This window comes from Dreissena polymorpha, chromosome 3, assembly GCF_020536995.1.
Source record: "Dreissena polymorpha isolate Duluth1 chromosome 3, UMN_Dpol_1.0, whole genome shotgun sequence".
Classification (NCBI taxonomy): domain Eukaryota; kingdom Metazoa; phylum Mollusca; class Bivalvia; order Myida; family Dreissenidae; genus Dreissena; species Dreissena polymorpha.
This window is the reverse complement of record NC_068357.1, coordinates 134363308-134378035: the sequence shown is the minus strand read 5'-3', so window position 1 is coordinate 134378035 and position 14728 is coordinate 134363308. Positions and strand designations below refer to the sequence as shown.

The 14728-nt window shown below is 33.0% G+C and overlaps 1 protein-coding gene across 1 annotated transcript; it reads left to right on the top strand.

Annotated features, from left to right (window-relative positions):
* Positions 1 to 4009: 4009 nt before the first annotated feature.
* On the top strand, positions 4010 to 14333 carry LOC127872612 (neuropeptide SIFamide receptor-like). Its single transcript, XM_052415940.1, has 3 exons — positions 4010 to 4388; positions 5061 to 5327; positions 14188 to 14333. The coding sequence occupies exons 1-3, from the start codon at positions 4010 to 4012 to the stop codon at positions 14331 to 14333; spliced, it is 792 nt and encodes a 263-aa protein (XP_052271900.1).
* Positions 14334 to 14728: the final 395 nt, after the last annotated feature.

The window sequence follows — 14728 nt, the reverse complement described above, 5'->3', positions numbered from 1 at the left end:
TAGCATCGTGAAAATTCAAAACTGAAATGATTTTCAAAGCACACTACTTTAGGCACTTTCAATTTTACTAATAAATATGTTCAAATTTTTGCTAAAATATTATTTAATGACATATGTTGTAGCCAAATACACATTTAGTGAAACTTCGCCTGCACGTAAAGGAGAGAAAACACTTATTATACTATGCGGTCATTTATTTATTGCAAGGACCCAAACGCCAGAGAGAGAGAACAAAATGCACTAGACGAAAATCTACATAACAAACGCACTTACATGGACAAAAGTAGGGTCACCGCATGGGAACATTCAACGAAAAGTGACTGGAGGTTTACACCGGTTGCATGGACCTTTTAACATCACACTTGGCCCAGAATTATTCATAAAACATTACCGTGAACATAAAATTAACCGTATAGCCTCAATATTAAAATTAACAAATTTAAGTGAATACAATGTAATTAATATCTTACAACGCCACTGTTTTCTACAGTTCAGATCATAAGCAACATAACATAATGACGGTCAAAACAATGAAATCAAAACGAGTATCAACAACATCTTAACTTGTTATGAAAACTTAAGCGACGTAGCATCAAATATTTTGGTACTGTTTGTTGTTGATTATTTTTATATAGCAGACTACAGCACGTTTGTAGTTTTGGTGAGCGTGATAGTGGCTTTAATGACGGGCAATTTAATGAAATCAAAACGAGTATTCACAACATCTCGTCTTAAAAAATTTTTTTTTGCGACGTATCATCAAATATTTATGTACATTCAGATCATCGTCGTGAACTGCAGAAAGGAGCTGTAGTACGGTTGTAAATGGCCAAATATTTAAAAAGCTTGCGTTTCTAAATGTATATATTTAGGCACAAGAAATAGTCGAAGTTCAATTCTTTTAAAAGTTTCATTGTTGAAAAGATTAAACCAAAAATATCCGCTTCAGTTGACCTACAAACGTCAATGTGTGAGTAAAATTTATTAGTTATGACGTATCAAGATCCTGAGCTCGATTTGAAATCCAATGACCATAATTCTTTTTAAACATTATTCCCTTTTTAGCTGCATCTTCAACGTATCCCCTAAAAATGTGAATGATAAGAATGGGCTTTATATGTTTAGTATTCAACTTAATAGAAACGTACCATAACTAATACGTGAAAAGCACTTTATGTGGCTTACTAAGAATATATAATTTTGTATTTGATGGAATATTGTATCATTAGTTTATTTCCTAAATTGGTAGTTTAAATATGTTTGGAATTAGTAATATAATAACGTTGATAATATAAACTTAGTCAAAATATTTTTGGTTTCACTTATAGAAGTTAAATACAGGTAAACCAAAACATTGAATTGCCCGAGGAAACATTATCTCTACAAAATATGTAACAAACGGTAAACATGATAAAATGCTAAAGAATAATTTAAATTGAACCACATACATTTAAAGAAATCTCTATACGTCTTAAATAGAAACATCGTGTTTACAAAGTTAGCGCGAGTAAAACCCAATAAACCGGGTGTCAAAACACGCTGCTATTCTTATTGCGACAGGTCCTAAAGAAAACGTGTCTCTAGCATTGATTAAATTACATTACAGAAAGAGAATTTTTTTTTCGCTGACACAACTTTAGCGAATGATTGGTATCAGTGTGTATAAATGTGAATGTTAATGTAATTTCACGGCATTGCTGCATCGTCTGACACATGTTATCTCGATTATTATCATCTTGTAAGAAACTAAACACCTTCATGTAATAAAGAAACTTGTACAAACACAACAAACACAATGCTACTGTTTATTGAGCACTTTGGATGCGAATGTGAGATTGGTTGATGGTCACCATTACGAACAGGTGGGGTTTCCTTCGGATATTTCGATTCCCCCATTACCATAGAACAAGACCAAACCTAAGTAGCGTATCGTTATGTAAACACACCTAAAAAATGCTATTATATTACAAAATGAGCCCCAATTTTCGTAAGTCAAATAAATAAAGTATGCAGGTGTTCTTTGACACTGTCCAGGTCAACAACTCTGGCGCGGACATACCTGATAACTTCTTAACACATACTTACACTCCTGTTTCTAAGAAAAATTGAAATACATACATTTTAATGCTGAATGGTATGTATGCACATGGGTATAACACTTTACGCTTATTAGTATGTATGCTCAATATTTTCTTAAAATCACCAACAGTATTCTGATAAACATTTAGAATTGTAAATGTACAGTATGAGAATTTGATTGTATAGTCTGTACCGTATATAGACACATTCAGTGTAGTTGTTTACCGTGTGACCCGCAAACGTGTTGTTACTGCTCGAAAAACATAAATGTGTCTTGGCAATAACACAATTTGATTATTGCTGGGGTATTCTTAAGGATGCTTAATTTATCGGATGCAATGTGGGTAAATGTGACTTAAGTGGGCAATATTTTACAGATTTTTTCCCAAATTGCAAACGATGTTACATTATATCGCCCCTTGGTGCAAAAAGGTACCATGCGATATTAAAACTAGAAGGCACTTGGTACCTTTTTGCATCAATGCGGCGAATTATTAATTTTCTTATACCATTTTTGACATAACATTACAATGTTAAAACGTTTCGTTGCGCGAATCGAGTAAATGTGAATGTGTCTTGAAATGTCATTAAATTGTACAAGAATTTAGAATTAAGCCCTGCAATTAAAATGTTAAATTAAAAAGCACTGACTTATATATTATTTAAAAAAAACTGGGCTATTGCCATACATGTCTGATATCTCGCTGATAGCATCTTGCTGTTCAACTTTCTATTGACTCAATTATATGTGAGGCTGTAGATAAGTTGCAATCGCTATTTGCTGTTAAAATAACACACTGGAAAGTTTACTTAAACACAGAATACCAATTTATCAGAACGTCTCTGTAAATAAATTCAATGATCTGCTTCTATAAGTTATTCCCAGATGTTGCACACAAAAAATCACATATATCGACCTAATATAAAAAAATAAAGCAAAGAAAGGAAAATCACATATTTAGGTATTTACCATTGTAAACAATATACTCCTTTCTCCAGAATTAAGGACAGGTTATTGGATACATTTTGTAAATACATACAATGTTAATGAATACGGCTATATATGTATTAATTATTCCTATATATTTTTTATAAATCACTGCAACGCTCTATCAACGCTTGCGAATCAAGATATGAAGAAAGACGATTATTCCTAGAAAAATCAATGCTCGTTAACTTCAATGTACACTTATACGTTTTCCGATTTTTCCAATGCGTATTGGTTGTCTACTGCTCATATATAAGCTACTGCCGGTACAGTTGAGACATCCTTCGATGCGTTAATATTCCGACCAGCAGCGTCACCAACTTCCAACAAGCGGATATTGAATTTCATTCTTATAAATAGTTGTTTCTGTTGTAACGCAATGCAGTGGTATGTTGTTTTTTTTACTGCAATTTAACGTTTTCGGATAACTAGTAGGAGCTTTTATCGCGTAAGTATTTCGCGATGATTTTAAATAATTTTCTTTAATATATTGAGTTAAGGTTTTCTTTTTCCTATTCAAGTATATCACAGAAGTAACCAAATGCACTTTTATATTGCGCATTAATTAAAAGGCGTACTTTTAATAAAACTTTGTCAAGCATTTAATGCTTCACGTAGACGATCCAATTTTGGTTAAACATTGGACGATTATGTAACATTTTGCAGTAAAATTATGCATAACAAGCAACACGTTTATTCTATTTTCAACGTATCGTAACATTGTAAGTTATAAACATGTGTAACGATTCCTTAATAGTATATTTTATTTAATGATTGTTGATTGTTATTCATGAATTCGTCAGTAAAACAGTTTATCAGGTTTCTTTACTCAATTCCAAACAACCTTGAAAATTCTAGCAAAAATAAATTCGAATTTATGAAATAAACGCATAATATGCAGTTATAAAACGGAAACATAAAACTATATTATTTCAGAAAAAAATGGATCAACATTCTGAACTGAAGAACTATCGGCACTATTTTAGAGAGCACTCCAATGAGTCAAGTTTTAATTACACATTAGCCGACGACATCATTCAGGAGTTCGAAGCAAATCTGTTTACTCTCAACAAATTCTCGACCATCGTTCTACTGTCCATGTACACCCCGATCTTTATCATTGGGCTAGTCGGGAATATCTTGATCATCGCGTCTGTGACGGCCGACAAGGCGAGGAAGTCCAATTTGTATTTTCTGGTAAATCTGGCACTGTCTGACCTGGTAGTCACGGTGTTCTGCATGCCCACTTGTATCGGGACAATTGTCTACAAGCCGTGGGTCTATGGAAGAGTTCTGTGCAAATTCACAGCATTTGTACAAGGTACGTTAAGCATTATGTTAAGGTCATGAAAAATAGACAACAATGAACACTTTTGAATGTACATGAACCTGTTATTTTTATTAAATGGAAATAAAATAAGCGAATCTAAGAAATGGTACACGCATATATTTCAAAGCTGCTGTTGTTTGATACCTAAAATTAAAACTTATGGACACGTGTTTTGAACAAATGAGCATGCCACTAAAATAAAGTGCTATTAGGTACAAAATAAAATCGGATACAAAAATAAATTATACAGCATCACTGAAACGATATTAACGTACAGATATTACGCCGTTTTTATGTTATTGTTTTTGTTTTCGTTAAGTCAGAAAGATCTATTGTGGAATGTTTTTCAAAGCTCTACCGTCATTAAAAAACTTTTATGTATAACAAAAGTGACGAACATAATAAATGAAAGGGACTGGTAGTCATCGCAATAGCTATGATAGAAGTTGCATACTCGGATACGACTAATGCACTTAAGGACGACATTTAAAACCCAAAATGCAAACAATACTTCTTGTGGTAACGTCATCACTCTCACTCTTTATATATTCATATCTAAACTGGTAAGAGTCATTCCAAAATGAATGTCTTATAACATATCGTTTTGTTTTGCTGGAAAGTTTGATTTATGCAAGTCTGATTTTACGATTCTCACTGTCACAGGTGTTGCAGTAGCTGTGAGCATCTTCTCGATGACAGCAATGTCTGTAGACCGATATTTCTCCCTGCAGTATCCAATCAGGGCCCACAGAGAGTCATCATCCGGTCAGGCGTGCTCCGTCATCATCGCCATGTGGGTCGTTGCAGGATTGTTTATGGGTCCTCTTTTGTACATCCGCGATGTCGACATTCTGCAAGATGTACCGTTCTTACGACCGATGTCGTTCTGTATTGAGAAATGGCCTCATGTCAGAGATAGACAAGCATATGGTGTGTTTTTGATGTTTGTTGTGTTTATTATACCGGCGTTCACCATTGGTATTTGCTATGGGAGCATTGGTCGAGCGTTATGTGTGATTGAGCGCCACGAACGCGTTAGCTCAGACGGAAGTACTCAAAGACTTATGTCCAGAAAGAGAGCTGCTCGTATGGTCATCATACTGATTTGCGCATTCATGTTTTGCTGGTTCCCATATAGTGTGCTGTCTATCTTGGCCGATATTTCGGACAATGGTACATTAGTTTCAGTCCTTCCCTTTGTTCTTTGGCTTGGTCAAGCACATAGTGCATTCAATCCGATGTTGTACTGGTCATTGAATAGAAGGTTTAGAACAAGCCTGCATAGGTTGGTCAGTGTGGTCAGGATTACTGGATGTTCAAGCACATCTGCTAACAATGTAACAATTCCACATTATGTTTAAATGGCGGATTGACTGAACAGTCAGTCTTTACAATGAATGTGTAATGCCGTGTTTGGGTTCTAAAGAAATTTTACTACTTTTGCGATAACTACTTCATCCATCAAGTAATAAGTCTACAAGAGGTGTGATTGAATATAAATGGTGCACTCGTTTGCCATAGGACCAACTCTTGTAGTAACTCCAGATGTCATTGCTTAAAATAATGTTTTAAAAATAAAAGGTCAATGTGTATAAAACATCATGGAATTACTAAGCAAATACAAAGTAATATGATCATGATGTATGTGTTATGGATGTTATTATGTGTCGTTGTAAGCTGTTTAATGCTTAATGTTTAATGTCGGATTTGTATTTGTTTTGTTATTAATATTTTAATTGAATTTCTGTTCCAATCTACGTCAGTTCACCGACTGATGTTTATTATTATCATAAATCTATGTTAAAGAATTTTACATAATTCGAAAACATTTTGTAAACGAAATGAATTTGTTTTATTTACGACTCGAACAACATTGTTTTTTGCATTTCTGTATGGACTGTTGGGGGTTATTATACGTACTTTCAGCGAAAATAAATTAGACGGTATTTTCCAACTGTTTATTCACCGAAGAAATGCAGAAAAACACAATTCAATTCTCTAGCGAACACACACGCCACTATTGAAGAATGAAAATCAATGTCGAGCAGATTCACACAAACAATGACTTAATTTACTACTTTTTAATGAAAAAGTAGTTTTGTATGTATAAATGTTCCTACATATTAAATTCATAGGGTAATTTAAACCACATGTAACGTGAGATAAAAACCAATCAGAATGAACGGTTCACATGAAAATGAACAACGAATGTAAATAATCAATTGTTAATATCACGAGGACATCTGCGTCTAATTTGGCATCAATACAAGAACGAATGCATTCGATATCGTTTGAACAATAAGAAAACAGATGCATAAGATGGATATTTGAGAACATGGAAAATGTTCAGTATTACTGCTTCACTGCTTCCACACAATACTTCAACGAATATTTGCGAATCTCAAAAAAAATCAATGGAAAATGGTAAGAATTTACCAACAGACATTTAATGAGCATTACATGCTAGCCCTAATGACATGTTACTACGGCTTCTTTGCAAATTGCAATTTAAAAATCCATATATAGTATATGAAGTGGTACACATGATTTAGTAAGGGATTAACAGTGAACATATTGTTATAAATGAACTTGTATAAATTCGTACATATGATAGGCTTTAGATGTATAGTATGGTATTGTTATGCATTTTTATAATATTACATGCCGCCATGGAAAAAACAATGTGCTGTGCACAATGCTACAGGAAATAAGTTGGGAGTTGGGAATAATATGAAAAGATATATCCAAGAAGTTAAATATGTTAAATTAATTAGAAAGTCTGTTTTATTTCAAATAAAAAATATCGAAATTTATTCTTGTATTTACAAACAATATATAGTTTAACTGGTAAACAAGTTCTACTAGTCACTCTCTGTTTTTACATCACTCTCTCTCTCTCTCTCTCTCTCTCTGAAGAAAAAAATTCTTTAAAAAACTGTTCGATCTGCAACCTTGTGTACCAGAAAATGATAAAAACAGGATGTTTTTTCCTCATTGGAAAGATAAGCTGCGCAAGCATAAAAAGTTAGCATAATTGTGTAGGAATTAACTGGATAAATGCGTCTCTAGTTGATGATGATGATTTATGACATTTTAAAGGGACCTTTTCACAGATTTTTGTATGTAGTGAAGTTTTTCTTTAAATGCTTTATATTGATAAATGTAACCATTGCATCTAAAAAGCTCCAGTAAAAACAAGAATAAAATGAAAGATTAAAGAAAAGAGTAACCCTCAACTGGACTCGAATCACTTACCCCCGGTAGTAATAGTCGAACTTTTAGACCATTCGGCCATCCGTTCTCATAAAATGTGTGTTCTATTTTATACTTTATACTTTATATAAACGATCCTCATAGTGTAACAAAATATAACGACAACAAAAGAACTCCTCAAATTATTCAATCGTTTCGCGTTGCAACGCTTTTATAATTTTAAGGTGTTTAAATCGTCAACAGATGCATAGCATTGATATTTAAGAGCATGGCAAATGTTCAGTATGACTGTTTCCTAACAAATATCAATACTACAACGAAACTTTGCGAATCTGAAACATTTATTTTTATTTTGTCAATTTACCAAAACGTGAAAATATCCCTTTAAGCTTGAAAATGGAAACGACTTTATCAATGCCACTCATACTATTTACGAGATTATTTTAAAACTGCTATATAATAATAAAATGTTCAGTTCAGTTAACCGTTTAACGGTAAATTGAAACGTTGTAGAAATATTTCGCAATAAGATCTTTAGCTGAAGATTAAAATTAGACAATTAAATTAGACTATTGTAAACTGCATTCTAAAACTTTAAAACTAAGGAATGGACCTCATATTAGCATATGAAACCGAAGCGAAAAGCGTGCATGTGTATTTGAAAAAGAATTTTGTTTTAATTATGTTCACAGCAGACAAGTTTTGCTTCTTTTGATCTTTCCATGTTTGGTAAAAGAAAAAGCAACACATGAGGCGCACTTGATACCAAAGTATGAAGTCCATGAAATGAAAGATAATTATGGAAAACTTATTTTCTAAAAAAAAAATCACTAATATTATATTTGAAGAGACAACAATAGTACTTCATTTCCAAATACAAGCCATATTCACTTGTTCATGAAGACAAAATGTGACGAATATAAGGCAAGAAAGAAACAAAGATTGATAGTTTGGTTGATACATATGCCCTTAAGACTTTTATTAATGACATGTATATGGACGAGAAATTGCATCTTATTTGACATACAATTTAAATGTTAATCCTTAAACGATACGTCACCAATATACTTAGAATAGAGCGAATGTCTGAAATTACCCATTCGGTCTATAATGTCCCGATTTCAGAAATTGGATTGAGCGATGGCCTGTTGGCAATCTTGTTTTCCTGTCCTAAAGAATGTCAATAAAAGAAAGAGGTATTACTATCAAAGCGTCTATGCTTTCCTATTTTGGGCTAAGTAGTCAATTAAATGTATTTCTGGCACGTTGAACATATCACGGTTGTGTCTGATTTTCAACATCATATGCACTTGCTAAACTACGAACGATTAATGGTGACTTATTGTCTGTGTTAAATAAACAAGTCACATAGTTGCTTTGAATTTCTCAGTATGATCAATTCGAAACAATCGACAAAGTGTGCATTGATATTCAAAAACCTTTACACAACAGGAAATTACATACATTTTCAGTATGCATATAAAGCAATATTATGCATGATTATGATGATGCTTTTTATGTTCCCTAAAAGTATGCGATATGAATCAGTTTATTTGTTTACTTAAACACATTTTAGATCTATGTAAACACATTGAAAATACATTGTAAACACTGTAGAGGTGGCTAGGTTTTGTGCGTTATACTAATTGAGTAATTTATTATTTATTCAACGTGATGTCGTTTTGCTTTTAAACTGAAATCTTCTGTTTAGTGTAATGAACAGTAGTGCACTGACAAGTGTTCACTTATTTCAAACACAGGAACGCATGTCCATTGTAACTACTCAAATGATTATATACATAAATAGACATACAGGTAACGTAAACACATGCGCGTTCATTTTAGAAATATTTAAAAAAGGTATTATGATTACAGTTGATACACCATTTAGTAATTAATAAAGTAACATTCGGTATGGAGTTTATAGCGACGGTGAAATTTATTTCCTGTCGCAGAAGACGAAAATAGACAGTCGGATTTTGAGGACAGCGTCAGACGACAGATGACTCGTCCATACTGACGTAAATGTCGGGCGGCACGATGCCAAAACAATCCGAGACAACATAATTTGAATATAGAGCGGATGATAGTAACGCGTATCCGGTACATGGTGAGGCAATCATCAAAACATCGCGGAGAGAAAGACATTTTCTGCAAAAGTTACCATCATTCTCAGGGAAAGAGCAGTGGGCGACCTGTATTTGAAGCGAAATCGAATGGTAGCCACTATAAATTGGAGGCATATTAAGCAAACTATTATCGCGATTGGAAGGCAAAATAGCGCAATTTGAGATAGCGCGGTGCGAGACGAGAGATCACAATTGCCACATCAATCGAAAAACAAGGAATATACGCAGTACATTAATAATTGAAGAAAAAATAAATTTTGAGGCCACACAGATGTAAGATCGAAGCAAAATAAAATCGATGCTTGAAAGCCAATTGGAAGCAAATAAAAGAGCTAAAATAGAGGTAAAACGCTAAACAGCGAGAGGACATCAAAGACATGACCAGTGACTTAACGACGCGACGTGAAATTGTAGCGCTATCGCAAGCATGGTCATTTTGACACTGCATGTCTACACAATTAAAATGAGACAGAAAATGCCAACAGATGGTAAGATGACTATTCCGGCGAAAGCGTGGTCGCCTTAGACGAAACATCTAAAGTTCAGAGCCCAAAACACAACAACACGTCGGATTCGACAGACCATAATCTCCTTTTATATGAATGTCATGGCATGAACGCTTTTAGATTTTATTAACACAAATGCACTCTATTTAGATACATATGCTAACATATCTATAAAAGTTAAATGTTGATCATCTGTCTTGTGTTGTACAATTTATAAGTAAAACTATAATCTCGCTTATACAACACAATTAATTTATAACAAACAATGGTATTCAGTTCATGAAAGCGAATGTCGGGAATGGCGTTCCTACAATCTTACTGCCGCTATTGTGATACGGATGTTTAATTTCTTTGTCCTCTTACAAGTCTTTGTCGGTCTTCCAGTACAAAATGTATGTGTTTTATAGAAGCAATGGTTAGGTATCGTTACAATGAGGAGAGATTTACGGAATGTGAAGTGTCTAAAAGCTTTGGACTTCTATTAGAACCATTTTTCATTTCCTGTCTTCGCAATTAGTCAGAGTAGTACAAAATAATATATATCTCACATTAATGCGTCAACAGTAATAAGCTACAGATAATTGCATTCGCATAGACATATCTTTATACAGTTCTGCCCGCAAAAAACAAACTAACGAAAGTACAACGAGACATTGTAATATATTAACGGCACTCTTCAATTTGATAAAATCGTGTTGCCATTGATCTTCAAATCAGTTGTAAGATCTTCGAGTTTTCGTTTGTTAATTGATAGAAATAGTTAAGTTACATGATGTGTTTCAAGGGAAGCAGAAATAAAACCGGATTATTCTTTTGAAAGTGCGTTAAAAGTAAAATTGTTGTTATAGTGATGTCATTGAATAGTGTTTGTATGTTGCACACAATTAAACATGATTTTTCGAAATGTATATAACTTGTTGAGTATGAGTTATTTATGAATTGTGACAAGAGTTGTATTGTTTGAAAAAACTATTAATAAAAACGTAAATGGAGCAGCAGATAAGTCAACTAGTCTAAGAAAAAGTTTAAAGTGATATTTGACAGTTTATTATAGAAAATTTTGATTTAAAAACTGTTCGGAAGATTCGGCGCTTTGTTGTGAATATTATTTCAGTTGAAGCGTATTAAAGGAAACCAGTTTTTAACCTTTATCAATAATAATACAACTTTACGAGCGTATTTGCATTAAATTATTACGTCACATCTATTTTGTAAGCATAGGACGATTTCTAGAGATATGCTTATAAAACGTACAAGTATTTGGTATATGACTAATAATTTCCATAATTTCTATTCATTTTTACCAAATTGGTTCAGTAACAGTCAACTACTAGTAAAACATACCTAACATTTAACGAATATCGAATAAAACTATTACCTAAAATTATGCAGTATAGAAACTAACAGCTTTATTTCCAATACTTAAACGTATAATAAAAATGTTATAGCTATGTTTCTATATAAAAATTTACACTTATTAGTTTAAAATATATACTTATTCCTTCTGTTTTATGTTAAAGTTTTTTCGTAATCTCATGTAATATTTGCAGATGTCTCTATGGAGTATAGGCCAACAGTTTTTGTCATCATCGAGTGAGACTAATTAATTCGCACATTGTAGCGTGATTTCACCAAAGCCACATGCTTCTTCTAAAAGTAGTTCGTCTCTGCCCCATTATTATCCTCACTCCGAAGACAGGTCATAAGTCATTGATATGGCATCTAATATGGATAACACACTACAGCATTAAGCACTTACACTTAATGTAAGAGTATCTATTGTTGATGAAAATAAGCAAACGGTGAAATGAAGCATTTTCTCTATTGTCTATTCCTTCAGTGCGTAATATCGTGTACAGGTAGAACTATACGGGTTCACAACTTCAAGGTGGCAAAGTTTTCTTTGCTTGTACGACCAATCTGATTTTCAATCTTCGATTTAAACATATATACATATTATTTGGCAAGAAAGCATAATTAAACAGTTTTTGACAGGATTTTACGTTATTTCTTTGAGAAGGCCCTGTTGGTATTATCTTATATAATATTAAGAATGGCATTCACATTTTTAAAGATAAAAAACATAGTGTTCATAAACACTTAAACTAAAAAGCAAGGCAAATACGCATTTCATGTCCGAAGATAAAAGGAATAATCACAAACAAGGAGAACAAATCACGATATTTAACAAAAAGAAATGATTGATCTATAGAAAATTTATCAGGAGAGACATTATTGTTTACACTCGCTCGCCTTTTATCGAAAGCAAGTGACTATTGTCCTAGACAATACAGAAACATACATGAACATACATACATACACACATTACCTGACATTAAAGATGATTAAATCTGGATTCCCGTCAAAGCATTATGATTTACATCTGTTGAAATTCATGTCTGATGCCACAATGAGCACACAATTAATATAAATAAACACACCTCATAGCATCGCAAAAAAAAATATCACAATATTCAAAGACATTTCATAGATATTTATTTGCACACGGGTTGTTAACAGTCGTATTGAGTATTTTGTAAGAAAAGAATATCAAAGTCACAAGCAATAATAACATTCAAATTAATGATTGATCAATTTTCTTTTAAATACATTGACGCATTTCCCATTTGGATATGTTTTGGTCATGTATTATATCGTTAGGAACCAAGTACTCAGTGTACGTGTACAAGACTGTCGAATTAGCAATAAAATACTTATTTTTTCGATACAAAAGGGACAAACATATATATTTGGAAGTCAAGTAATTTTTGACACCTGAAAATAATATTTGCGAATTTAATTATCTCTGTCAATAAAACTAAAGGTCCCTTATAAGACTGGTATACTTTATTTGAAGCATTCACGGATTAGCAAAGAAAAGAGAAAACAGTTGAGTATTTATGAAATAGGGCCCTTATCTGGTTAAATCTTATCATTTAGTTTAGAAATTGTTAAGTATTTACTCATATATTCAGGCCTGTCTTACATACGAAGCTCAAATAGATTGATTATATTATTTTAACAAAAAATTGCATTGACCTTTTTTAATCTTTTTTTTTTAAATATTTCTCGTATAGTGTCTTGAACAAGCGATCAGTAAAATTAAGCGGGTTGTTACGGTATGGTAGATATAATAAAAGTATGCATTCTTTCAACATCAATAATCTTAATAAAAACAAAAGATTGATAGAATTTACTAAAGAGCCAATCTTCGAAATAAATAAGAAATGCATTGATAAAAACCACATTAAGAACTACATAAATGAGTCGTTCAATTCAGCTCTCTGATTGTGCGACATTTGAAAAATTCGAAATTTAAAAGCAAGCGATTAGGAATTATTGCAAATTATCAATCCCGCGTCTTTGGTGTTTAAGAAATTAAGAATGAAGTGTTAAAACTAAAAAAATGAAGTATATAACTTCGCACATCGATACAGTCACGCTTGTGTAAATGCCTTCCTCCTTTACCGGAAGAAATTTCCAAGATCCGTGATTGACTTTAACGTCAACATCAACTTAAAAAACCCATTGTTACAGCATCGTCGTCGCTTGTGAGGACTTCTTTTGGGTATGATCTTGCTTGATACAAAGATCAAATACTAAATCGAACTGTGACAAAACTGAATGCAGTGAGTAAAAATACTCAAAATACAACGGATATACATAATAAAGAAACCTAATATTTTTTATACATGCAAGTTAATACGAAACATTTGTATCGAATTCGGCGTATTGTCCGAAACGTAGTCTTCTTATAAACTATTTTAGCATACTACATACTATCTTAATGATTTTTATTTTAAATCTACTGATATTTAAACAATTTATAAAAGTCCTATTTTAACCTTTTCTGTAAAAATGCATTCAGTGCAGTTATGTATCATACTGTGACAAGCTAGTTGTCAGATACAGCCGTGATGCTGCTACTATCTCCTTCATCAGGTGGGGCCATATTCATCGGACGTTTCGGCACTGTCCCACTACGTCCTCCTATGGTGTGCCGACCGGAAGTGATCAATTTCTGGCCAGGAGATAGTAAGCCTCCGCTACACTTCCTCATCTGCCAGGTCTCGGTGGCCAGTCTCTAGTCAACTGCCCTGTGTCCCCCTATCCAATTCTCCTCTCTCTTCCACCATAGCCACAAGGAAGCAGACTCCGTTTCACTTATATACTAAGGTCATATTTCACCTTTTTATTAATAAATATTGCAGACGCTTTCCCAGAAGATGTAAGTTCTCTGACGTATGTGGTATATAATGTTTGAACTATTGTAAGTTGACAATTCATTACAAATGATATGGTATCATTTAACCATCATTCATTTTTATTCATTGGGAAAGAAAAATGAAAGAATTCACGTCTAGAATCGATGTTGTAGCTGATTAAATGAAATCTGAAACAACACCATCTGTTTGTTTGGATAAAGTAAAGGAACTCATTTTATCTAGGAAAACGGTATCAATACGGGACCCATGTTATTATT